The following is a 26,980-nucleotide window of genomic DNA, read 5'->3' on the forward strand; positions in this document are numbered from 1 at the left end:
ACAAGCATAATGCCCTTGATTAGTGGTGGCTGTGATCTATTCTGGCTGCAGGGAAGGCCGTATGCTTCATCCTCCACATTTACACAGGCATTTCACTAGATCTGTGAATAGCACTTGATTTGTGCATGACTAAAACACAGAATGACTCCTTTAAGGATTGAATTTATTGTAGATCTAACTCTTTCTATCAGTGCTCTTGTTTGCTAGCCAGGAAAAGGAGCAGCTGCTACTGCTGGAATCATTCATGAATCCATTCTAGCTGTCCTCTTTCCCTGGAGATGGTTATGCCAAATAAATGGTATTGTCTCGGCCAGTAGGCCTGCTTCTGAGTGCTATAGAGAAGATTTTCCCAAGCTGAATAAGCATTACTCTTGGCATGATGGTGAAAGGCAACATGCCCATCAGCAAAAAAACCAAAACCCAACAGCCTTTCTCTCCCTATCAGTTTTTGTTCAGTTGTTCCACTCTCTGTTTACAGCTCTTCCCAGCTCTTCATCTTTGTCTCTGATTAAATAGAACTTTGCCCACTATTTCTCTGTGGGAGTAAATGAATAAAATGCAACACAATCCAAACATATGGAAAAACATATTTAAAAGCATGAATGGAAACAGAATCAAGAGTATTGCTAAACATAGCAATAGGACTATCTACAATTTAGGTGCCACCTGGCTAGTTTCTAACTAGCCTGGCTGGACTTACATGTGTCCCAGATCTGTCAGACCTATTAGGCATGGACACATTGAATTTGTATGTGTCGTAGCCTCGTGCCGGAGTGGCTGGTTGTGTTTTCTTCCCTTTAAAAATTTTCTTTTTCTTTTTCTTTTTCTTTTTGTTATTTCCACACCCCCCCCCCCCCCCCCCCCCGTTTTTTCCTCCCTTAAAGAATAGCCAGTCTGCTACTGTTGCAGACCCCTTTATCTGACTTGCAACAGTGTGATATCCCAGTATCTCACTGTGATACTGGGATTCAGGAAAGCCCTGCTGCAGACTGATGACAGATGGATATTGGATCAGTAAAGTACTGAGGCTCATTACTGCTGTGATACAAGTCTAGACTGCTTAGTAATAACATAACCTGTCTTCTTCAGGGCCTGGCTCAGAAACATAGTGTGAAGTCTCTGCTGTGTTCTGTAGTGGGCAGGGACACTAGAAATCATAATTTGTTTAGGATTGCTAATCTAAAATATCTCCGATTATGTGAAGACTTGGCATTTTAAGAATTTGGGAAGATTAACTCCTGATTTCCTTCATCATGTAACATCTTCCCCTCAAGTAAAAATGCCTGCCAATGTCTGTTACTTTCAAGAGGACAAAACTGAGGCCTCAACACAATTAAAATGAATGGCAATTCTGTTGCTTTGCCGTTGAGGGCGCTGTGTCCAGAATCCCCATCCCTCCGTGTCTTTCAGGGGCAGCCTGCTGTACCTGGTCACGAGAGACGGGGGAATTCATTTACAGTACAGGGTTCAGGCAAAGAAGAGGATGTGACACAGACAGAAAACTCAAAGACCGTGTTGCAGTTTTCAGGCTGAACATGGAAGTCGATTCCGATGCCTCTGGGGATGCTGCTCCGCGGACAAAACTGAATCCCATCACTACCAGGAGGGTTTTTCAGCTCTCGCCCGCGCTCCGCGCGTGCCGCAGCTCTGCCCGCCCCACAGCGCTCGGACTTCGCTCGGGGCTCCGCCCCTGCGCGCGGTCCCGCCTCCGCCCCCGCCCCCGCCGCGCCTCTTCCGCGGGGCGGCCGCGGGGCGGCCACAGTCCTCGCGAGAGCTGGGAGTGGCCGTGCCTGGCAGGCGGGCGGTCTCGCGCCGCCGCCATTGTGCTGTGGGAGCGGTGCGAGCGGGAGGTGCGGCCCGGCCTGGCCTGGCCTGGCCTGCGCGGCGGCCCGGCCGCCACGGTGAGTACGGACCACCCGCGGCGGCCGGTGCGGCCCGGGTCGCGCCTGCAACGGGGCCCGGGCCGCGCCTGCAACGGGACCCGGCCCGCCCCGGCGGTCTCACGCCAGGGTTGGGTGAACCATTTTGGGACCGGCCGACCCGCCCTTCTCTCCGCCATCGCCCCCAACGGCCGCTCGGCTCCTCGCCCGCTCTCGGAGCGAGGCCGTGTGACACCTGGTGCCCCCCCGTTCCTCTCCGTCCCCCTCGGCGGCCTCTGCCCGGCGGTTGGGGTCGGACGCTGCTTGGGCAGCAGGATCGGGTGCGGCCGCGGGCTCCGGCCGGGCCGGAGCCGTGTAGACCGCTTCCCGGGGCCTGGCGGGGGAGGTGCCGTGCCCTCGGCGGCTCTGCGGAGCCCCCGCTGGCTCCGGACTGCGGGAACAGCCCAGCGTTAGGGCACCAGCCGCTGCAGCGTGGGCAACTATCGACATTTGTAAATATTCTTGCTCCTCACTGGACTCCTGGGAGGCTCCTGAGTTATTTGTCAATTTCACTACATTGAAGGTTGAGAAAATAACTGGAATGAAGAATTGCACCATCTGAAAGACTCGTGGGCTCCGTCTTGTTTGTCGTAAAAACGTGATTGTGAGTAAGCCCCGAGGAAGACACGCGAGCACAAGTTGCTCGGGAGAAAATCTTACGAATAGTTTTGTGTTAAACCACACAAAAACATGTAGACATGAGAGCTCGAGTCTTAGGTAGAAGTGTCAGTGCATAGTTCCAAGACAGAAGATTTGAATTTAGGAGCAGGCGGTGATGTGTATGCTTCCTTCTTATGGAGGGTACAAGATTGCTTAGAACTGGTAGAAATCATGGAAGCTGGCAAAGGCTTTACTTACTCGTAGACATGACTATCTGAATTTGCTCCTCTTTTATCAGTAGAGAGGGTCAAGGCGGAAGCAAAATATTTACTCTCTGTGTTATTTTTGTCTTTTGAGATTGCATTGCTTTCCCGCAAAAACCTCTTTGATCTTCTATCTTTTTGTTATCTCTATCCATGCTCTGTTAGGTCTAGTTGATCTTTTATAATGCTGTTAGAGGGATGACAGATCAAGAAAGGCAGGACATTTGATCTTTGTGCTCAAAATAGGCTGTGCAGCTCCACCTCCTGTTTCAAGTTGGTCATGTTTCCCAGGTATGACTTGAAAGTTTTATTTCAGAACTTGGTTTCTGACCAAGCTTGAGAGGCATTGCATATATATCCCTTATTTCAGGAGTCTCTAGAGTTGTTTCCAGATTTTTTCATGAGGTTTTGGTTGCTAAGTAGTGCAACATGGCATAAGCTGATGAAATATGTTGCTTTGGTAAGAAGAGTGCTGCTCATCCTGCTGTACACGTTCTTGTTTCTCCATTGTTGGGTACAAGTGGGAGTAGTGCCAAAATAATGGAGAAGCCAGAAGTGTGTTTTCCCAGGTATTGAGTGTTCTCAATGAAGGACACATCAGGTGTGATATTTGAGGAAGGTGTTCCTTTTCTTTCTGGCAACAACAGGCTTTTTAATCAGTTCAGACTGCAACCCAGTTTCTGTTACTATGATTATTGTTATTATCTCCTCAGAGAAGTAATTGAAGTATTTTGTGGTCTCACTACCTTCTGTGTAAATTGAGGTGTCTACTTTGTCATTATAGAACTCACTACCTCATGTTCATTACCACTTGGGGTTTGTTGAATTCCTGCGCGTGTAAACAAAATTCTTGAGGTTTTGAGTATCTTTCTTCAGGAAAGATGCTGATACTGTAAAAGGGAACCATTCTCATTCTGAAATATTGTATACAAGCACAATATTCCCCTTGCAGACAAGTAGTATTGTGGCTTTAATAATGTGCTTGTTTTGTTAGCATGAGACCGTTGTGTGGCTCTGTCCTGTGCTGTGTGATAGCTTAGCATGTTCACCTTATTTATGACCACCTCATTATGTTACTGGGATCAGCGTAAGCCTTGCATGTGTTTTGCTTGTATTCAAGCCACCTATGAAGACAGTTGCGTCTCAGGCTTTCAAGGTACAGTGCTTAAAATGGTTTTCAGAGAACTCTGGGGAAAAAAAAAACTCCAAACACTTCTTACTAGTGTTGATCACCAGAACTGAAATGCCTAGATCTAGTTTTGTCTATCTAGTCAATGGACATCATGGCTCCATTGACTTCAGCTGTATCTCTTTCCGTCTGGGTAAGACTACGAGGAAAGGCTGAAGTAATTGGGGTTGTTTGGCCTGGAGAAGAGAAGCCTCTGGGGAAACCTCACTGTAGCCTTTCAGACCCTTAAAAAGGGTCTATAAGAAAGACGGGGACAGACATTTAGTAGAGCTTGTCGTGATAAAACAAGGAGTAAATTTAAGGCATTTTTTATGGTGAGCATGGTGAAACCTGGGCACAGATTGCCCAGAGAGATGGTGAGTGCTCTGTTCCTGGAAACATGCAAGGTCGGGTGAGATCAGACTCTGAGCCATCTGATCTGGTTGAAGATGCCCCTGCTCATTGCAGGGCAGTTGCACTCGATGGCCTTTAAAGATCCCTTCCAGTTCAAACTACTGTATGATTTCTGCTAGTTGGATTGCGAGTGTATTTTATAATGGATCCCCAGAAATTGAAGAGCTCTTAGGCAGCATATTTTAAAAAATGATTCATCTTAGTGACGTGCTTTATGTCACTGAATCTTTGTTGAAAGGTAAAGGTAAAATCCAGTTTCCTTGATCAGAAGTTCTTTGCCGAGACCATAAGGCCTTTTATTCAGCATCTTTTCACCTCTGCATCAGACATGGCCAATGTCAGATGCCTATTCTTACACGACTCTGATTGATGTTTATAGCAGATCTTTCTCATTTGCTGGCTGAAGCCAAGACTGCAAAAGAAATGTGAGGTTGTATGCAAGAAGTAAATCGTAGTGTGTGTACGTAAACTGACACATTAAATTTTGCCTTTTCTATTGTGCTGCCTTAACTTCACCTTTTTTTGGGTATAGTTGCTGCAAGATTTCTTCACTTTGAAAAAGAAAATATTCTATAGATCGTATTATCCTGACATACTTGAGTTGAAATCACAACCTGTGCTAATTTACAAGATTAGGCTGATGGATAGCATTGTCCTCTTGGTGCTACCACTGAAGGACAAAATTAGTCTTGTGCCTATTTATGTATATCTGTAGAAGCAATTTGCTAATTTTGGACTCCATTTCAGCTGCTGCAGGTAGTTGGCTCTGGTGTCCAGTCTTCCACCCTGTCTTATCTGAATGCTCTTATTTTTTTCTGTTCTGTGGATGGTGCATAAGCAATTTTATTAGTATTAGATGGTTTCTAATTTAGTCTCTGAAGTTGTCTTACACTTCTGTCTCCTCTGCTGATTCATCTGGGCATTAATTCCTACTAGTAGGAGCTTCCATCCCTTCTTGAACCTTTGCATTTTCTATGTACGTCCGTGTCTGACTTCTGTCTATGTTATTTAATTCATCTTGTTCCACACCTGTCTGAAACAAAGTGATTCAGAAACAGAATGATCCATAATAAAGGAGATAATGCCAGCACTCTTTGTCGAGTACTTAATAGTACAGAATTGTATCCGTTATTCTGTGTGTTTGTTCCTTGTATTTTATATCAGGGTAAAACATAGACAAACAGTGCTTTGAGTATCAGATCTTGTCAAGATATATGGCTGTCCTGTCTAGCCTACGCTCTAGTGTATATTATTGTGATATTATTTTAGCTTCACAGTTTGCAACTTTGATGGTTACTTTTTTACACTGATTGCAGCTTCATACAAGGACTAAACTTGTAGAGCGCATTATGGCAGATTACTCTGAAGGTTAAATTAACTATCATTACAGTTTAGGAATAAATACGATTGTTATGTTTTATTGAACTAATGATCCACTTGAAGTGGTGTAGTTTAGATAGTTAGGCAGTTTATTAATGCAAAGTTGGGCAAGTGAGCATTTCAGATTCCTGACCAGATCTTGTTTAACTGGTGATGGCTCTGGCAAACACGAACGGGTTACTAGTGTTGGAAGCGTGGTCTAGAAGAAGGTGTCCTCTGTAATACAAGCCAGTAGCTCTTTTGTACACAAAGGTAAACAGTCACTTAAACTTGGTATACTTTAGAGTCCTCCTTGCAAGATGAAGCATTTTGGCTGCTTGATAGGATTAGGCTACATTTTGGCTGCTGTTGTATAGCTAACAACTCAATATGCATGAGAACAGTGGTTAAGGAAACTAACCTCAGCTGTCCCAACTGTTTGGTCAGTGGAGTTCTGTACAAACTAACTGGCTTTTACCAGGTAGAATATTTAATTCAGTGTGACTTGAGCAAAGATTAAAAGTCCTGAGTGTGTGGACTCGCCTTGAAACTGCGGCCAGACGTGAGGTGTGTCAGGATTGATGTAGCAGCATTTTGCAGAATGTGATACTGATGAGCATAGCTGAATTGTGGAAAAAATGTACTTTATCAATGGATAGGGTTTCTCTTTATCAATATAGCTTACTCCTACTCTCAGAAAGTTAGGCCAAAATTAAAAGTGATTAAATAGACTGTACCACTTCTGCAAATCACCTTCTATCAGTGGGATTCTCGGCCATCTGTTTGAGCTGAGAGGTGTCATGCTACTCTTCATGTACCCGCACCATTGAGGACACTGCAGTTCCCTTGAATTTTTTTTTTATTTAAGAGCTACCATTTGTGGTCTGCTTCTGTCTCTACAATCCTGAGGAGGAAGAATCTAGCTGTCTGGAGTTTTAGATAAACGTTAAGTCAGATACCACTTCAAGGACAGGGATGAGTACAGGAACACTTCTCATGTGGAAAAGGCACCAGCATTTCTTTTGAAATGCCTAGAAATAGCGAAAGGCAAATAAACACTCAGCAAGTGAGAAGTAAATTTATAAATACACTTGTGAGATAGCCTGTGCTCCTTTGTGCATGTTAACTTCCATGGGAGTTGTCTTTGGAGAAGTTGAAGGCATAGACTGCAGATGTGTTTTTTCACAGGAGAGTGAAGTTTCACAATTTCAACCCTGAGAAATAAGTCTGAATATAAATTCTGCAAGTGTTGAGATGCAGTTCATTAGCAAAAATGGTAATATATGAATGTAAAAAATCTGAGTAGTCTGTTCCTGACGCATTTGGTGTTAATACGACTACTGTGTGGTTCTTAAGGGACCACCCTCTTATAATTGCAAGAATACATTGTTGCAAAATGATAAAAGGGACTGTAGTTTTCTAATGAGGGATGGGAGGAGATGTAAAGAAGAGGTTACAAAAACTAGGATAAGAACTTGTTTCCCCATTTTACTGATGCACAGTCATACCAAAGCACTGTGTAAATATTTGTATGTGTGACTCATATTTATGTTACACCCGGAATGGCCTGTGCATGTTTTGCATGAGTTCCCTGCTTCTGTGAGAAAAAATGATCAGTATGTCCTTGTACAGGATACAAAGAATGGAGTCAAAACCCTCAAGAATTCCTCGCAGGATAAGTGTTCAAGCTTCCAGCTCTCCTCTAGGATCTAGGAGTGGAAACAGTTTATCTGGTGCATATAGCACAAGAGAATCTTCATGGAGATTAGAATCTGGATACCAGGTAATGTATTTTTTTTCTTTTTATAAAGTATAAATAATTTTAAAGGTGTCTTTTTTACCAAGAAAAGCCCTAAAACTTGGACAAACAAAATTTCTAAAATGCAAGAATTTACTAACCAGGCCAATGACAGTATTTATTGAACTGGTAGTTCTAGATTTTCTGGTTTTACCTGCTCTTGTTTGTAGCTGCACCTGTAGAAATCAACTGTTTGATGAATGAGAGGGCATCCTGATAATACGGATCTATTTTCTTATGAGTCACGGCCATCTTAAACCTGGATAAATGGAGTTTTCTGTTGAGGGAGAGGTGAGGGTTGTGTTTGAACTTTGCTGCGTGTAAGGCATTACACTTGATGTCTTGGTGATGCAAAAAGTACAGGACTGTGTTGTCATTTAAGGTCGTGCCATTCTGCAGCACCTCCTGTGTTTGTATTTTGGAAAGGTAAGCATAAGAGCTTTAGACTCTGTTGTGATTTGACATTGTCCAAATGCCAGGCACACAATTTGACATTGTGTCCAAATGCCACACCACAGCCGCTCACTCGGCCTCCCTTGCCACAGCTGGGCAGAGGAGGGAAAAACTTAACAAAGGGTTCATGAGTTGAGATAAGGATGGGGAGAAAACAGTCCAAGGGCAAAACAGGCTTAACTTTGAGGTACAAAGTGAATTTATTACTAACAGAGTCAGAGGAGGATAATGAGAAGTAAAATAAGCCCTTAAAAACACCTTTTCTTCCCCCAACCACTCCCTCCTTCCCACCGACAGTGCAGGGGGACAGGGCGTGGGGATTTGGTCAGTTCATCACCCAAGGTTTTCTTCCACTGCTCAGGGAGAGGAGTCCTTCCCAAGGGAGACAGTTCGCCATGAACTTCTCCAGCGTGGATCCAATCTCACGAGCAGCAGTTGTCCCAAAATGGCTGCAACGTGGGTCCCTCTCACAGACAAACAGTCCTCCCAAAACTGCTGTGGCGTGGGTCACTCTTCCACGGGATACATACAGTCCTCCAAGGACAGGCTGCTCCACTCTGGAAGCCGGGCCCCCTCTCTCCACTGGCTCTCCCACTGGATCACAGCCTCCTCCAGGCATCCACCCGCTCCAGCGTGAGCACTTCCCTCGTGGGCTGTGGGCGGATCTCTGCATCCCCCGTGGATCCCCAGGGGCTGCAAGGGTGCAGCTGCTTCACCATGGTCCTCACCACGGCCTGCAGAGGAGTCTCGACTCTGGCGCTTGGAGCACCTCCTCCCCCTCCTTCTTCCACTGACCTTGGTGTCTCCATGCTGTTTCCCTCACACGTTCTCACCTGCTACTCTGCTATGGCTGGAATTAAACCCGCATCCCTACTTTTGTTTTGGTTTCTTCTTAAATCTGTTATCACAGAGGTGTTACCACCATCTCTGATTGGCCCAACCTTGGCCAGCGGCCATCTTCAGAGCTGTCAGGGATCGGCTCTGCCAAACGTGGTGGAAACTTTCAGCAGCTTCTCACAGAAGCCACCTCTGTGGCCCCCCCCTGCTACCAAAAACCAGGCCGACTTCACATCACTGTGCTGCAAAACCAGCACAGACTTCACATCAGCCTGTCATGTCAGTATGTTAGTACAGCTGGACTTCGTGTGCAATACATGGGACTGAAGAAAGGCCTTTTGCTGTTTCACAAGCAGCATTTTACACTAACCAATCTACTTTTGTGGAGGGGGGGAGCTGTGCTTAAGAGGAAGTATTCACACTGTGCAGGTGCTTGCAGTTTGGGAGACTATTATGGGAAGCAGAGATTAAACTACTTTAGAAATTATTTTGGACACTTGGAAGCAACAGAGAGCAGTTTGGCTCAATTATCTTAGTACTTTTTTTCTGCTCCTGTCAGCAATTCTCACCTCGATTTTGGGCCCAGAAACGTAAGCCCATTTTGGTCTTTGTAGTTGCAGAAACTTAACTCCATGATTAAATGTTCATATTTGAAAAAAAACCTGGGTAGTAGTTTGGTCCCCGCTGACCAGCTATCTGGGACATTGCATTATATAATGCCTTTTTGAGAAAGAATTTTACAAGTAATAGAACATTATTTTTAGCAATTAAATGTATGCGTGTTACATTTTGGTTATCTCTAGCACGCAAGTGCTTGTTATTATGTAGGCTATAGGGGATGTACAAGGGGAAGCAGTTGTCAGTCGTTTTTGCATTTTGGAGTCCTACATGCTTTTCAGTGGCTGGCTGCTCAACAAAAGCAGATCAAACAATCTTACTCTTTTGTAGAGATTTATGGACACAGTCCATAAATCATGCACGTATACTGAAAGCCATTGATCAGAAGAGGAGTCTTCAGCTGAAGTGGTGCTGTGGAGTTCGATGTGTTACCACCGTTAAAAGATTTTGACACAATGTACCTTACATTATTTAATTTATTACATGAACTGCAATATGTTCACTGCACTGTGTGTTCTTTTGACTATTTCCTGTTGAGCAAAGTGATTCTGAGCTGAGGAATGATCTTTTAACACTTGCCAGTTAAAACAGAAGGGAAAATATTTGTGTAGAAGATTATGTTGTACCCCTTTTTTCCACTCCCAGTTTGTATAAGGTAGTCTGAGAGCTCATTATGCAAGACTGGTGCTTACTGATAAAACCGTAGGGAAACTCCCTCTCTTGACTAACCTTTGGTAGTTACAGAGCTGGTAGGAACAAATTGCATTGTTGCTTGTAGGTTAAGATTACAGAGACTGGATGGAGCAAGAAGGTTTAAGTCCAGTCAGATAGGAATGCAAAGGACAGGCATTTTCACTTCATTAATCCATTCAGAAACCTACCTTAAAGTATTTAAGATCTAGTTCAGTTACAAGTAATTTAAAATATGTCATTTAGAAGAAAAAAAATTATGGTTCTCGGTAATGCTTTAGTTATAAAGAGGACTTGGATTTTTAATACAGAATTTCCATGGAGAGAACACTTGATTATAGGTTAACTCAAAAACTTCTGGGACAGAGCAGTCAAATTTGTATTTGGTTTTGATTAGGGCTAATGAATAAGAAAGGTTTCTATTGGGTGGGGGTTTTGGTTTTTTTTTTGGTTTTGTTTTTTTTTCATATAGGTATGAAATTCTTGTGTGTCATGCACTTTTTGAGATCGATCCAGGGACTAACCCCTGCTTATCTGAGGAGGCATAACAAAGAAGTTAACTGTAAACTAATCAGATGTATGGGATATAGTGTTGTTTCTAGATGACTTTAAAATACAAAAATTGAACTGGTGTCATGGTATGAGAAAAATATTCCTATCCTTTATGATACAACATAGTAAACATTTTATGATAAATGAATTATAAGTTTTGGGGTTTTTTTCAGTGGAGGGATAGGATCAAGTGTAGTTTATAAAATTGTTTTGAATGTTTTCCTGATCACATTTTTCAGCTACTGAAAATAGACACCAAAACCAGAATACCTTATGTAGGGCTTTAATTGTTACGTTCTGATAAATGTCAGATGTTAAATAGTCTTAAGCTGAACTGAAGGAAGAAAACAAGCTGAGATTTTCATATTGCTTGGTTTGGTTTTGAGTACTTTGTTGTCACTTTTAAGAAATGGTGATGGGAGCTACTGTGTCGGTGGTACTAATAGTTCATAGAAAGAGAATGGACAAATAATCACTTGAAAGTGCTGCTTAGTGTTAATAAAATGGTTGCATTTCTGTTATTTCTATTAATTTTGCCAATCTCAATGATTATTCTATGGAGCAAATTAAATTGCAGTCTCTTTCCTCAGTTGTAATCTATTCATTGAAATTCAGCTTGTTTTAGTGGCCAGAGGTGCTTTTGTTGTCATGGAGACCCTTTCTACACCTGTGGGGCTTTTTGCATAACACTTGAAAGTGAGGCCTTTACTTCTGATCTCTTGCTGCAGTATCTAAGTTAGGGTAATGCCTCAAAAGCCTTAGACTTCACCTTTTTTTTGTCCTAGGTCAAATGAGAGGACAGATGAGGGAGCTGCTATAAAGTACTTTAAAAAGCCCAAAACAACAAAACTTTCCTTTTACAGTGGTTCTCTCTAAGCCTGTTTCACTTCTTGGCTATCTCTTGAGGTTTCTTATGAAAGGTTTCCAGATTTGTTACTGCCTCCACTTCCCTATATTTTCAATATTCAGATCAGATACTGCGTTATTTTTGAGTTACAAGATGCATATGATAAGCCTGTTGTTCTTCAGGAATCCAGTGTATTGAATAGTTCCAGTAGAGACTGGAGAATTGGAGAAAGAGACACCCGTGAAACTCCTTGGAAGCTTACAGCATCGTCTCCAACTCGCTACTCAGGGACACTTGATCATCCACATTCTGGAACATTTTTGGGAAGCAGAAGCAGATTGGTGAGAACTGTTAATGTGTGATAATTGGAAAAAAATATTGAAACCCCAGGGTTTTACTTTAGCTTTCCCAATCTGAAAAGCTGCCAGCAGGTGCTCGCTGTAGAGTTTCTAGAGAAGTAGATCTTACTAATTCAAGGTGGAGCAAAAGCTAGAAGATAGCAGTGTAAAAAAACAGAGGATGAAAGTAGTGATATATATTAGTTTTACTAAGAGTTAAGAAATACATTTGAAGTCAGTAGCTCTGTAAAAGTTCATTTTAAAAGGGAAAAGGAGGGGGTGGTTAGAATCTCATACATGTTATAGTTCTGTGGATGGCAAAGTTGATAATATTTATACTTGTTCCATCAGGTATTTCCAGAGGGGATGTTTTTGGGATGGCACTACCTTTGTGAGTTAACACAAAGTTCATGAGTTTGGAGACCTGCTTTAGGAAATTTAATTGTGAGGTGTACTTCATAGTCTGCTTGTTCTTACTGTGAAAGAATGGTTACCTGAGATTCAAAACTCAGGCCCTAATAGCTTGTCTTAACTGGATTCTAGAATGTGCCTTTGTAACTCCGGGAATAAAGTAGTTCGCTTGTGACGTGCTCATGCATTCTAGAATGACAGTAAAACACTTCGAAGCGCAGTAGAAATACTAAGATAGGAAAAGCAGAAAACTGAACAGGTTTGGTGGGACAACGGTGAAGTAAAAATTCTGCTCACTTTGAAAGGGAAAGATGTTTGGGTTCATAAGAGTGCTCTCATTGTTAAAGAGGTGTTGGTTTTCTTAGGTGACTTGAAAGTGAAGACAACTGAGATATTGGGGGGTGAGGAGGCAGGAACTAGTGTGCATATGTTGGCCTTCAGAGGAAGTTATGGTAGATGTCTACATATAGTTGAAATGCAAATAGAATCTGTGGTTCTAAGTGGTCTACATATCTAGTTAAATTGGTGCTGTAAAGTTTTCAAGATGAAAACCCTTTTTTTCCCCATTAAGGTTAATTATTCTCTTAAAGTAAATTCTAATTCAAGTGAACCTTGCAGAAGACACTGAAAATTCCGCATGTCAAATAGTAAATGATTAACAGACAAGTGATATGTTAAATAGAAGACTAGTGACGGAAAGTAACCTGGCTTCATACTTGGTTTCTGATGTTAGTTTCTGTCTCCCTATCTGGTTTTTTTTATGATGGGATGAGGGAAATACTTAGAGACTTCTTAGTTTGAAAGAGTCAGCAAGTTGTGCCTTAAACTTAGTAAATGCAGTAACTAAGTAGAAATAAAATGCAGATATAACATACTCTAATTTGGTTGATCTTTAAAGGATCTTGGTTGTAGATAGTTTCTGGGAAGGCAAATAATTCAGCTTTTTGATTGAGCTCAACTGTTTCTTTTTTATATGAAAAAATAAACCCAAAGCATTTCAAATAGAAAATAAATGGCTTGACTGTAAGTAACCAGACAAATAGCTTTGTAGGCTATTTCAAACTATTTTTCTAAGTCCTATAGTACTAGTTTCTGAAAACTGTTTTGTTTCAGTGCTGTACACTGCAAAAATTGTTTTGTACCTGTTCTGTACTCTGAACTCCTTCAGTTGCATTTGAGCTTATTGTAACCAAAATATATTTGTTTCAAAGAGTTTTCCTGAAGCTCACTCCTTAGCTAATTATATTTTAGGTTGATGAAAAATTATTTTATTTAACAGTTTAACTAATCCAACTTATGTAGCTCTTCAGTTTTGGCCATTTCTGGACAACAAAATATGTTCCTGTGGGGATCTGTAAAGCTATATTTGATTGTGCTTATAGCATCTTACAAGGCAGGAATATAATTTTTTCCCCCCTTTTTACAACAATTTTTTGTTGTAAGCCACATCTATCTGTAAAGGAAATATAATGTTGAATGTTATAGAAACTGACTTTGGTTGGTAGGGCTGTATTGAATAAACATGGAAATACTAATCAAGAGCACAAGCCTAATTCCTACGTTATTTTTAAAGAAAAGGTCTTGTATCTAAAGTTATTCTTTACAATTTATGTGAGTTTTACAGTATGCATGCTTTTGTGCCGTGTAAGTGCATCTGGTATACTATGTAATTTATTTTTTAATGTTATTTCAGTCTACATCTTCTTCCTCTCATTTTACATCTGGGCGTTACGGTGAGTCTGAGAGAACTCAGGGAGCATATTCAAGACTGCATAGCCAGCAGCAAGATAGCGATTCAAAGAGACCTAAGCTATCTTGTACATCTACCTCTTCTGTGAGAAGTAATGGCTTGACTGCCTTTTCAGGTGAGAGGTTGATTACTTGAGCTGAGTTACATCATAATTGTCTGAGTAGTAAGATCAGGTTTTACCAAGTTTTAAAAGACTCGCTTCAAATATTATGCTTATATCTTTCCTAAATAATAAAAATTTATGCCTGTCTGAAGAGTGTGTTCACAATGATAGCAGTATCCAAAGTTCTGAGTATGCTGTTAACATGGTCTTTTGAAAATCCAATTGTACTTGTTTGTTTCAGAATTCTTACCTTTACCTATTCCATTTGTGGTCAAGCTGAACTTGATGGCTCAAACACACCTTAATTGGTTAAGATTTCAAGAAAAGAATGAGTGCAGCTGCTCTTATTTCATGAGTCAAATTGTGTTGATACATCAGTGTGTACCAGGGACAGCAGAAAGGAAATCTTTACCATACTTAGCAATATGTTCAAGCACAGTGTCATGGCTGGTTAGAGCCCTGTTGTTAGGGGTCGGGGAAGAAAGCGCTCCTTTTTTAGCAGGGCCTGAACTCATTCTTTAGGTCCCATTGTAAAGAAATACTCTACACTAAGAGCTCTTTCATGAAAACCTGAGATTTTCGTTAAAGCTGCGAGTAAGTTCATGGAAGTTGGATAGACAGAATTTATGCAATGTGCCAACAAAAGTCTAAAACTCAGGAAGTAACGGTCAAAACCTTACACTGAAAATTTTTCTAAACTGTTTTGATACAGATCATTGGATTAATTTAGATTACCCTTACGAGTATGGATTAATGGGGTTTTTTATATCCCCTTATGGAATTGCACAGCCGTCCAAATAAAAATAAGTTCTTGCTCAAACCTCAGTATTATTGATACTTTCTTACTCCATTAATAAAACGACAACCATTAACATTTCTCACTATGGTGTAGGACTGTTTATCTTTCCATTTCTACTCTGGTTGGTCGTCACACTGCCGACCAATGAGTGCTTAAATTTGGTTTGGTAAGTTAGCAAATAATATAAAGGTGAATTTTCCAGGGCCGTTGAAGAAGATTCTTTTGGAACAAGAGTTTTGTCCACAGCTGATGTATGTACAGTTTGCTATGCAGCTGTTAGAGCTGTTAACAAAAAACAAGATCTCTTTTTTACACTGAAGCATTTTGCTCTGTAATATGAACAAACAGTATTAGTCATTGTTCTTAAAGTTGTGTCTAAACTGCATTTAAGCTTCATCATCTGTTTTTATGAGAAATGAAACTTCATTTTAAGTCGTGTCAAGTGGAATGGCAGCATTTGCTAAGTCTCAAGCTGCTGTTTTGCTATAATGTGAAACCTTTTTAAAAACTAGCTACCATTAGGAAGCAAGATGCTACCTCTCTACCTCTTCTGTCCTGTAAGAGTGTCTGACTCTTCCCAAAAGTATTACTACTTTTTGTTAGATTTAGCTTTCAGAACTAACTTGCTGCAAGATGAAGTAAGTGCCAGCATCAGCAGAGTGCCCTTAGCTTTATGTTGGCAGCTGGGTCCTTGGTCAGCTTAGTGGTAATGTTAAACTTGCCCTTGATAGGAATAACAAAAATGCCTGTGTAAGTGCCAGCTTTAATGGATTTTTAGATGATTACTAAAAGGGGGGATTTATTTACTTTTGCTTTCCAGATTCCTCATGGAGATGCAGTAGGATTCCTAGATCTTCATCAGTAATGCTTGGCTCCCTTGGAACTGATCTGGTGAGAGAGCGAACACAGTTAGAAAGAACAGATCTATCTGTTAATAACCTGGTGGATCCCAGCTACAGAAACAGTGACTTTTCACCTTCAACATGTACGTTTTGTGTAACCAAAAGCTCGTAAACCTACAGTTTGTATGGCTTTTCATTTCTTAACATGTTCGTAGAATCACAGAATGATTTGGTTTGGAAGAGACCTTTTGTTCCACCCCCTGCCATGGGCAGGGACACCTTCCACTATCTCAGGTTGTTCCAAGCCCCATCCAACCTGGCCTTGAACACTTCCAGGGATGGGATGTCCGAAACTTCTCTGGGCATGTTCTTTTAATATTTTATTCAAAACACGAAATATATTTTAAAGTATCCTTTTAAATAAAGTTGGTTGGCCGCTTTCCGTGCGTTGAACAAACCATCAAAGGATATGTGAATGGTCTAGCTTGTAGATGCATTCAGTCATGTGAAAGTGGTGTCGGTGGTCGCCACTGTAACTCCGTGATTAGTCTGTAAAGCCCTTTTCTTGTTTGTATTAAAATCTCTTGGGGTTTAGGTATGGGAAAAGAAATAACGTTGATTTGGCCCAGGAAAGTTTTTTCTTAAAGGTGCATATTATCTCTTTTTATTTGGGTTCTCAAATGGTTATTAGGGAAAACTGCTAGACCACTGAAAATAAAAATGGATAAACACACACTTTACATGAGGTGAGAGTAGAGTGTCATAGCAACTGCTAGGACTAGTAAGGACTTCTGCATTGTAATTTTCACTTTCTGTTCAGAGTGCTGTGGCCTTCTAGAGCTGTCTCAGGGGAAGCTCATCATTAGTCTTGATCTGCAAACTTTTGCAGATGCATTGGTGGTATTCTGTAATGCAGAAGTTAAAAAAAAGTACCGCGTTAATAAGTATAGAAGATGAGCAGAAAAGATAAAATCAACTTTGAGAATTTGTCCTGTAGTCTTACCTCGACAGGAGGGTGTATTTTAATGTCATCATACTCTTAACGCTTTTTAATAAGTGGACAGTTTGACTACTCTGCCTGGTAGAGCCTAGTGGGAGAAGTGGATTGGTGAGCAACCTTGCTTTGTACTGTCGATGCTGCATTTCTAGCAGTAGTGCTGTTACTATGTGCTATAAAAAGAACTCCCAACTGTGTTCCCTGATGTGTTATCAAAAGCATATGATAGATGCTTGGCATCTGTGCAGATGTTTTGTTAGCTGGAATCTGCCAGATAAATAGCGCTTATCTTCAGCGGTAAATGGTGATTGCAACGCAGAACCCATTAAAGGAAAGTCACCAAAACTACAAAGATGAAAGTTTTTAATTCCAGAATACATAGAGAGCTTCTGTTTCCTACCTTCATCTATCCATGCTTGTTCTTCCTTCCCCCTTTTCCCACCCACAACCCCCCAGTGCAGCCATTTGAGGAAGGAGACTAGCCACCTCAGCCGCTTCATGTGAGCTACAGTTCATATACAATGGAATTCTCAGTGTGTTGAGATACTCAGGCAGCATTTACAGAAGATACACTTTTAAGAATGATAGAGTGGATTGGGTTGGTAGAGACCTTTAAAGTCCTCTAGTCCAACCCCCCTGCAATAAGCAGGGACATCTTCAGCTAGGACAGGTTGCTTAGAGCCCTGTTGAACCTGACCTTGAATGTTTTCTGATGTGTTTGAGCACATCTTGTCATGGTATTTTCCTCTGCTTTTCTGCAACAGATCTTCGAGACAGGCCTGCCTCTTCATATGCAGAGGGAGCAAGACCAAAAGAGAACTCGTTAAGCACTTTGAGGCTGAATGCACCCATGAACCACCAGTTGCCTTCTGATCATCAGCCATCTTTTTTCAGCAGAGACTCTAACATGAGCTCTTCAAGATCCAGCTATTCTTCAAGACAAAGGAGAAATGAATTGGAATCTCCCCAGAGGAGTGTACAGCCAGCATTTTCTCTTACTGCCATTAGAGATGAAACCCCTTCCTCCAGTGGTTCCGACAGGGTTTTATCTTCTCAGAGATCATTGAATGAGTCTGCAGCTGATAGTGAAGGGAGGCGCACGACCAGACAGCTGCTGTCTCGTTTAGCATCTAGTATGTCATCTACATTTTTCTCTCGAAGGTCTAGCCAAGACCCATTGCATACGAGATCATTAGGCTCTGAAGAGTCAACGGTGGTCCCAAGAGTTCAAGCTACTACTCTGTCAAGTAGTAATGGAGCTGCAACTCCGGAAGTTACAGGGCTTCAGTCATCCGAAGCTTCTCAGGGGTTTAGCTTTCTTGGACGAAGATGGGGTTTATCAGGAGTTTCACAGAATCGCAGCTCTGATTCTGATGGGGAAAGTTACAGACCAGACACTGAAAGTAGGAGCACAGGATCCTGGCTGTCATCCTCTTTGAGGAACAGATGTACACCTCTCTTTTCCAGAAGAAGAAGAGAAGGAAGAGATGAATCCGCAAGGATCTCTACCTCTGATACAACTGCTAGATCACAGCATGTCTTTAGAAGGAGAGAGTCAGGTGAGGAGACTTCTCTCGAAGCATCAGATAGCCCTCCTCGGGCTTCTGTCAGTGGACCACCCACACCTGCAGTATCTGTTATTTCTACAGCTACTGCCTCCCCACCAGATTCAGCCCGCAGTGGAAGAAGTTCGGGAATTCTGCCTGGTTCTCTCTTTCGCTTTGCAGTGCCTCCAACATTAGGAAGCAGTCTGTCTGACAATCTTATGATAACTGTAGATATTATTCCCTCTGGCTGGAATCAGTCTGATGGACAAGAAAGTGGCAAGTCTAAAATACCACCTTCAAGAGATCCAGAAAGGCTCCAGAAAATTAAAGAAAGGTAAGTTAGTATGTTCTTTGGTGATAGTGAAATGTACCTGTTTTAACATGAAAGGGCTTTCTGCAATCATGATTTTAAAAGAAAACCCTCCCTTAGAGGAGGCGGCAACTGAGTCCCCTGTCACCTGTGTTCTCACTTTTGTCTTTAAAGAAACTTGTTTTAATTCTCGTAGGTTTGAGAATAGTTTGATACGTGGAATTTTCATTATAAACAGTCCTGCATGAAATGTCATAGCATTTGTTGGTATTCCGTCCTATTCAGCCTGCTTTTAGAAGATTCTGAAGATGAAGAGGGTGACTTATGTAGAATCTGTCAGATGTCCTCTGCAAGTTCTGACAACCTTTTAATAGAGCCATGCAAATGCACTGGAAGTCTGCAGTATGTTCACCAGGAGTGCATGAAAAAATGGCTGAAGTCGAAGATAAATTCAGGTAAAGCAGACTCTAGACCAAGGTAGACTTCCCGTTATATAGGGATGCTTATCAGAAGAAGGATTGCACTGAGGTCTTTAAATACTGAGGTATTTAGTTGAAAAGCGAGCAGTGGGGACAAACAGTAGTATGGCACTTCCCAGGCTTTTTGTGTGTCTGTGCAGCTTCTCATGTGAGTAGTTCCAAGAACTGTATTTCTTGTTCAGAGACCTACATTTTTTGGGATTGTCTACAAAGATATTAGACAAAGTATAACACTGTAGAAGTGTAGCTTTAGAATTACTTTCCCACTTCAGTGGCATTTGGGTGGCATTTTGTTCCCTATTCTTCCTTACGGAAGTGGTTGTGCTTTTTTTCAAGACTTTTATAGCTGAGCTAACTGTTAGCAGTGATAGGAACTTGAAAATCCAAACCTGATTTTGAATTGCAACTAGACTTAAGTACTTTTTTTAAAGATACTAACTCCTGTTCATGGCACTTTAAAACTCCTTGTTCAAAAATTACTTCTAAGTGCATATATAATTCTTCAAGAAACGCTTCAGATAGTGCATCCTGTAGAAATATTTTTGTAACAACTTGATTGACCGTTTTGTAACTATCTGCAGTATTCTTAAGACTTAAAAGTAGCTTGATAGAAGACATTAAATACTTTGTACCAAAGGAGGGTGCTAGTATCTGTTGACTTTTTTACTCAGTGCTAGAGGGTATGTATCAGAGTAGGGATGCATTAGAAGCCTCACCCTTTAGAAGAAATTAATTTGAAGTATTTAACTGTAGATAAAGACATAAGTCCACTATCAGCTTGCTGTGTTCATCTTGTTTTAAAACTGGTACTTAAGACAAAATGTTACTTAACAATAACTTTGTTCTGGTATATTTAGTCTTACTTTTGTGTGTATTTGGATTACACAGTAAAATTCAGAAAGCCCAAGAAGCAATTTTATGCCAGACTTGCAGGAAGAGGCATATTATGTCCAGAGTGAATGGGAGGCAAAATAGGTGCAGCTGGACAGAGAATAAACATTCTACATTATTTAACTTAGGACAGTAGCAGATGTCGCTACATTCCTATTAGAGGCTTTCTTTTCTTCTAACCTTGCTCTGCAAAATAAAGCCAAAAATTACATAGAGTTTTTAATGTTTATATGGGTGTGTCGTATGTTACAGATTGTTGAAACTTGACACTGAGTTTTCCCCTTGCCTGCCTCCCCACCAGGTTCTTCTTTGGAAGCAGTGACAACTTGTGAATTGTGCAAGGAGAAGTTGCATCTTAATCTGGAAGGCTTTGACGTTCATGAACTCTATAGGGCACATGCAAATGAACAAGTTAGTATGTTTTACCTAATTTGGTAAGTAAGTGTTGGTTTAGTGCTGGGAGGGCAGCCTTCTTTAGAGAAGGCAGATGCATCTCCGTTTCGGAAGGACTGTTAGGCATATAAAGTAATGTTAATGCGGAACAGATTTTCCTCCTCAATATTCTGATTGTCTCTACCTTCCTGCTATGCTTCCTAGAGCTGAGCTTTCAGTAAGTGTAATACATCTCTTTTCTTAGTCGCACATCTGTCATCTGGCTTTGTAATCCAGTGTCTCCACCACATAGGTGCAGTGTGAATTCTGGCATGATTAGATTGAATTTCACATTAAGTCAGGAGTTGTCATAGCTTTTAGCTGGTTTTGAACACAGTTTAGCAGTTGTTTTAAACATGCAATTACAAACTTTTGTTTCATTAGAAACTAACCTCTAACTAGGTAGAAACTAACCTCTGTTCTAGCAGTTTGTAACTGCTCCTTCAAATAATTTCCCAAACTAAAAAGAATCAAAGGCCCATTGGTATTGCTCTTGTTCTTGAAAATACATTATCTTAGAACTACTGGATTGGGTACTATTTAAAAATGAGTAAATAACACAAAGCTGTTGTTTTTTATTGACTTTATTCGGGGGGTTTTTCCCTCTTCTCTGGGTTGTATTCTGATGATGTACAAAGACTAATGATACTGGCCTACCTCAGATGTTTAAAGAAAATACCGAGTGACATCAGTTTTTTGGGGCAAAACATCAGCCTCTAATTTTTTTTATTATTTAAACTAATTTCTTACCTTAGTACTCTAATTCGTATCAATTGGGGCGGTCTCTGAAAAGTCTTTCTCGAGAGTGCCATCATCTTGTTTTAGTACTAGTGCTTATTGGTTGCTGTCACAGCACTTTATTTGAAATAAGAACTTTGAAATTTTTTTCTAAAGAGTTGACTAAATTATCTGTTCAGCAGTAGCATTTTTAAAGTTTTTCCTTTATCTTAGCAGGTAAAGGAATTTCTCAAATATTTATGACATCATAACATTCTTAAAATATATTCCTTTATTTTGGCTTTCTGTAAAGCCTTAGGACCACAGAGAAGAAACCAGCAATATTGGTTTTATTTTCCCAAGTGATATAATACTCTGATTTGCACATTCTTTTCTCTGAACTAATCATGCTGACTGAGATTTAATTTGTAGAACTCTGTTTATCTTCAAGGATAACATGTTAGATTTGGGGTAGATGGGAAGGACCAGAAGTATAAGTAGCTTTTCAGTAACTTCAATTTTTTAGCATTGCATTTCCCTAATTCTTTTGGAACAACTAGAGATAGATCTGTAATGATTCCCTTAAAATCTAATTCTTGTTCTGCTTGAATCATATATGCAGGTGTATTACTGACATTCTGAATGTTTCTTCTGATCTCCTTTAAGGCAGACTATGAATTTATCAGCTCTGGTCTCTACCTTGTAGTGTTGTTACACTTATGCGAGCAGCGCTTTTCTGATATGTTAGGAACTGCAAATGAGGCCAGCACACGTGTCAGAGTAAGTATGAAGTGATTTTCTGGCAGGAATTGCTCATACAGAACTTAAAAGCAGATTGTTACCTCAAGTGACCGGGGACCTAGATACCCAGGAAACACCCTTTTTTAAACAAATTTCGGTCTAAAATGGGCTGGGCTTGTCAGTGTACCATGTTTGATTGGAAACTGAAGGTACTACATAATTGCAGGTACTGTGCTACAGAATGCTTTTCGTCAAGGTTGTTGGTAATTCATTAGTTAGCGTATATGTTGTCATGATTATTGGGAATATATGCAAAACTGGAAGGTTAACCTCCCTCTGTGCCAAACATGCGGTTAAGAATGCTGGACTACCCGATTTCTTTAATATTTCTCGTTATGCAAGTCTATATTCCAAAGGTCAAGAACTTGCAATGCTTGTCTGCTGGAGTACACCTGAATGTGTACTTGAATATTAACGTTCTGCAACAGCCTATAGCTATAGTACGATTTCTCTGGTGTTAGTCAGAGAAATAATTTCTTATCAGTTCAATTTGGCTGCATTTTCATCACTTGAAAGGCCTGGCTTAGAAACGTGGTAAGTACACCTTTAACCAGTAAGAGATTAGCCTACAAAATTCTTTCTGCACAGTGATTCATTCATGAATCCAGTATTCCACATGTTTATTTGATACTAGATAATCAATCAGTGCTCTTAGTCAACTGGTCTCCTGAAAACCTGATTATTTTTAGGTTTTTTACTTACATATAAAGAGGTGACAGTATTAAGCTTATCCAATGCGCATTGGAACGGTTGACTGCTAGCAGGTACTGGGTCTTTGGAAGAGGCAGGACTATGTTCTGTCTAATCTCTTAAATGTATTAGAACAGTGCTCCTCTTTTCTGTACACATCTAATTTAGGGCTTGTATTCCATGGTCCAGTTTCTGTGCTACAAGTGTAGAGATACAGAAGACACATAATCTGATAGTAGCCAGCATCCGACACAGGTTATTAGCTTGAGTGTATTGCAGAAGATGTTTTAACTGGTTTTCCATCAGAGGAGACGTTACATACTTCTGTGTGTGACACTGCATTTTAAACCAGTGGGAGCACCAATGCTGGTGTTTGATATCAAGCCTATAAGTAAGCTATGGAAACTCATTTTATCTGCTGTATCTCAGTATCTGGACTTTAAACTGAAGCAATGGTGCAGCGTCAAGCAATGGCAGTGACAAAAGAAAACCACTTGTCTGAGACTTTTTATTCCCAGGAATTTTGGCTTTGGGTTTCGATACCATGTGCTTCCGACATTAAACCGCCACCGTTGCCTAATAGTAATCCTGGTCTTAAGATTTTAATTGTAAACAAAAACTTTAAGTGTATTTATGCATTTTTCGTGAGCCATATTCAGTCAGAGCATTCTGTGTTGTCATATTAGTTGTGAATTAAATGAAATGAATTTAACTAATGCAAGTCCTTACTGTGATTATGTTTTCCTGCATTACAGTTTTTAGGAATGGTTTTCGTTAAACTGACACTTGTTTATGTTTGCTGCTTTCAAAATCAATGTCTTTTACAGACTGTAGAACAGGAAAGTCATGCCGCAAGCTGCTACCACAAACATTTTACAGCTGAAATAACCGTGCAATAGCAATTTGAAGTCTAATGTGTGGGGATTTATATTAAATTTTGCATTGTTTTTTGTAATTTGGGCACATGGGTTAGGATAACCAAGATCTGGTGTGAAGCTTTGGGATGTAAAAAGTGAAGAAAACTTTGCTAACTTGTTGCAAATTTCTGCAGGTAACTTTGCAACTTTTAAACTACTTTCTCTCTGCCTTGTTTCTAGTTTATTAACCTTGCAAGAACTCTTCAGGCACATATGGAAGATATTGAAAGTAGGTGCTTCCCCTCTTTCCCTCCCCTCCCATTAGATCAAGTCAAAGCTAAATGAGTACAATCCTCCTTGCCAAGATTCATAATACTGAACATAATTACTGAAAACCTTACCCAGCAGTGCATTTTCCATTATCAGCAGAATTATTCTGAGGGGGAACTGAGTTTAATTCTCCATGATTAATTTCCCAACAGCACAGAGTTGTTTAGACCACAGAAGTATTATCTGCAGTCAATAACAAAATGCCTTACTAGGTACAGGTTGGTTATTGCAGTTCTGGTAATTCATAATTATAGCCTAAATGGTGACCTTCAGGTTGTTGCCTTTTACAAGAGTCTCAGTAGGAAAGAAACATTTAGAATTGAATTTTACTGCATTTAAATTAGACACTTGTATTGCCATTTTTCTTCCCTTTCTTTTTCTTGCCCTCTTCTCCTCTTTGTTTTTTCCATTCACACCCACTTTTTGGTTGTGTGAGTTCCTTGATCAGTCCTATCAGACCTCGTGAATGAAGTCTAAAGGTCGCCAATTTTGGTGAAGGATAAGCCTGCTTTTCATCTAATGGCTTTTTTTAGTGTGTTTTAATTCAAAGCTATATACTGATACAGTTGCATTTCTGGTAAATATACCCTGGATCTATTTCTGGGCATGTTGAATAGGCAGTAGAAGGGTAGTTGATCTACCCTTTTTTTTTTTCCCTAGTGTGCATGTGAGTGTCTGTCAACTGTATATGGATTTTCAGTACACAGGGTGCATTTGGAGTACTATAAGGAATGGGAGTGTGTGTGTGTGTGAAAGAGAGAGTTCTGGTTCAAGATGATTGTTTCCGCATTCAGAGCCGTCAAAGGTGGACTCGAGTTCTGAATTCATTACTAAGTTATGCGCATCTTTACTAGAGTAAAAAGTAATGAGTACCATTTTACACCTTAATTCAATCTGTATTTGATTCAGCCTTTAAGTTGCAGGTGAGGAATACGGAGTTCTAGATTTATTATTGATGCACTTCAGTTACACTTCTCTTCTAAGAACTGAAGAAGCAAGGAGTCAGACTTCTTCTTTCTATGTTCAGGGATGGAACAAGTTACTCCAGTATAAATACTTCCTTGCCTGCAGACCTTGCTTAAGAGGACATATTAAATTCCTGTTACAGACAAGCTAACATTTTACAAACCTAATGTAGATGTGTGTACCGACTTTTCTATCGTAGTTGACAAGTGTGTATTTGTCTTTTAACTCACGCTGCAACAACAAAATCCTGTGCATATGTGGGCTTTGTGTTCATCTTGCATATGCTGAAAAGGACAGGAGTGGAGAGAGGAGCTGCTTCCAAGTAGGCACAGGTTGCATTAAGCAACATATATGTATATGTATATATATAAAAATTTAAGGGTCTTCTTTTAGACTGCTGAATATTTATAGGTATTTTAGTATCCAAATTGTTAACCTAGTGAGTAATTTCTTTCCTGTATGTTGAGTGCTGCTGTCATGGATTGAGTATATCCTCCTCTGACTACTGCTGGAAAGAGCCACTCTTAAGCACTACATAAAAGTTGAATCTCTGGCGTAATTAAGTTTTCTTCCTCTTATTTTGAGGAAGAAGAGTAGGAGGACACTGCATATTGTATGTTCTGTCGAGTTTTGATTTGAAAACGCTGTATTTTTCCGACATGAGATGCATTTAAGAATTAAGCTATGTGATTACACAAGGTTTGGGTGGGTATTACAGTCTGCTATGTAACATTATAAAATCACCTTTATTTCCTCTAGTCATCCTAAAGTGCTTTAATTTCACAGATTTTTGTCAAGGCTTCTGATTACACTGTGTTGTTCCAACAGCTTCTGAAGATGATTCTGAAGACTGATGCTGGTAGAACTTTCATACTGCAAGAAACAAACAGAATTGCTGCAGAAATGCTGAACTGGCAAGAACATCAACATGCATTTGTTTTATTCCTCTCCTTAGTAAAAAGCGCATTGAATATTACTGTAGTTTTTGAAGCATTGTTGAATTCAAAATCAACTGCTGCACGGTGGAGCTCAGTGAGAACTTGAGAACTACTCGGCATGTGTGAGGATTAGATACACAGAAAGCAACTTCCCTTTGTAAATTATGAGGATGTTGTGCTTTGTTTTGGAAGACATCAGATTCGGAATATTCAAGGAAGCTCTATCTCCCTTTGTGTTTCCTTCTTACTGTAGTCAGACTTCTGGTTTTATCTTACTGAGTTTTGCTCCTGTGCTGGCACTAAGTGGTTATAGTGGGTTTCAGGGGGAGGGTGGGGATGCCTGTATACTTAAATAGGTTTTTTTTGCGTGTTCTTAAATGCCTCTTTTGCCGTATCATGTAACCAATTGCTTCCATTGTTAATGAATGAACAGGAGGATAAGCAAGATACTGTGGAGATTGTTTGGGATTTGGCTTATTTGAAGATTATTATTTAACTCAAAAAGCAATAAGAACTTGCAGTGGTCTTTTAATACTTGGTGATGGCTTTTTTATGTACCAGTTTGGAAATTTGAGATTATATTTGATATCATGTGGCTGTTCCATTATGGAATATTGCAGGTGTAAACTCTTGCATTTCAGCATTCCTAGCAGGTATGCAACTTGATAAAGACCTAAGGTTGTTTAGTTTAATCAGAGTTTTTTTAGATCCCACCCTCACTGTTCAAAGCACTGGTTATCAATGTGTTTTCTAGTGTTGTCACTTCTTTATAAATAAAAATGAAAGAGGTATGCATCTCTGCTGGTATTGTCCATTTTATTTAAAGGTGGGTATCTACCAGAATTTACACTTGAAAACATAGAAAGCTGTAGTCTGTGGTATATTTTTACTAATGTTTATAAATTCTTACGCAGATATTTAAGATTGTTCTGACCATTTTGGATTGAAATGCTTTCTAGAAATGGTGGTACAATAATTCTTCTACATGTATTGGAATTGTATTTACTACAGATACGTGTTAGTTTTGTAATTATCACAGTAACCGTGTATCTGCAAAGAGTGTGCAGTATGTTGAAATGCCTTGAGTTTAGTTTGTTACAGTATGTAAAACTAACTTGTGCAGATGAAAGGATGTGCCTTACCAGCTGAAATGAACTCGTGACTTTTAGAGTTAACTTTGCTAGCATTACATGAATTGGCCTGTTGTCCGTAAGACTTGAAAGAAAATGGAATGCTAAGGAAATGGCGTGTCCCTATGCTCATT

The 26,980-nt window shown here is 40.2% G+C and overlaps 1 protein-coding gene across 11 annotated transcripts; it reads left to right on the plus strand.

Moving 5' to 3' along the window:
• The first annotated feature begins 1,800 nt into the window (after positions 1-1,800).
• Positions 1,801-26,511, plus strand: MARCHF7 (membrane associated ring-CH-type finger 7). 11 transcript variants are annotated; one of them, XM_048309084.1, is made up of 11 exons: positions 1,801-1,901; positions 7,356-7,506; positions 11,701-11,859; positions 13,961-14,132; positions 15,740-15,904; positions 17,523-18,317; positions 18,408-18,639; positions 18,901-19,070; positions 20,287-20,396; positions 21,801-21,914; positions 25,565-26,511. In XM_048309084.1, the coding sequence occupies exons 2-11, from the start codon at positions 7,366-7,368 to the stop codon at positions 25,820-25,822; spliced, it is 2,316 nt and encodes a 771-aa protein (XP_048165041.1). In that variant the 5' UTR covers positions 1,801-1,901; positions 7,356-7,365; the 3' UTR covers positions 25,823-26,511. The 11 variants fall into 11 exon arrangements, 8 of the variants coding, with proteins under 8 accessions (XP_048165041.1, XP_048165044.1, XP_048165045.1 ...); XM_048309087.1 differs by having other exon boundaries at positions 18,486-18,639; XM_048309088.1 differs by adding an exon at positions 23,723-23,771 and having other exon boundaries at positions 17,523-18,639; positions 25,607-25,718.
• Positions 26,512-26,980: the final 469 nt, after the last annotated feature.

This window comes from Corvus hawaiiensis, chromosome 7 (assembly GCF_020740725.1).
Source record: "Corvus hawaiiensis isolate bCorHaw1 chromosome 7, bCorHaw1.pri.cur, whole genome shotgun sequence".
Lineage (NCBI taxonomy): Eukaryota > Metazoa > Chordata > Aves > Passeriformes > Corvidae > Corvus > Corvus hawaiiensis.

Bases quoted from the DNA above. Each gene is read 5' to 3' on its own strand.
- MARCHF7 (XM_048309081.1), top strand. From the start codon at position 7,366: ATGGAGTCAAAACCCTCAAGAATTCCTCGCAGGATAAGTGTTCAAGCT. The intron at 15,905-17,522 runs GTACGTTTTGTG...TTTCTGCAACAG, and splicing joins TGACTTTTCACCTTCAACAT to ATCTTCGAGACAGGCCTGCC. The intron at 20,397-21,800 runs GTTAGTATGTTT...ATCTCCTTTAAG, and splicing joins GGGCACATGCAAATGAACAA to GCAGACTATGAATTTATCAG.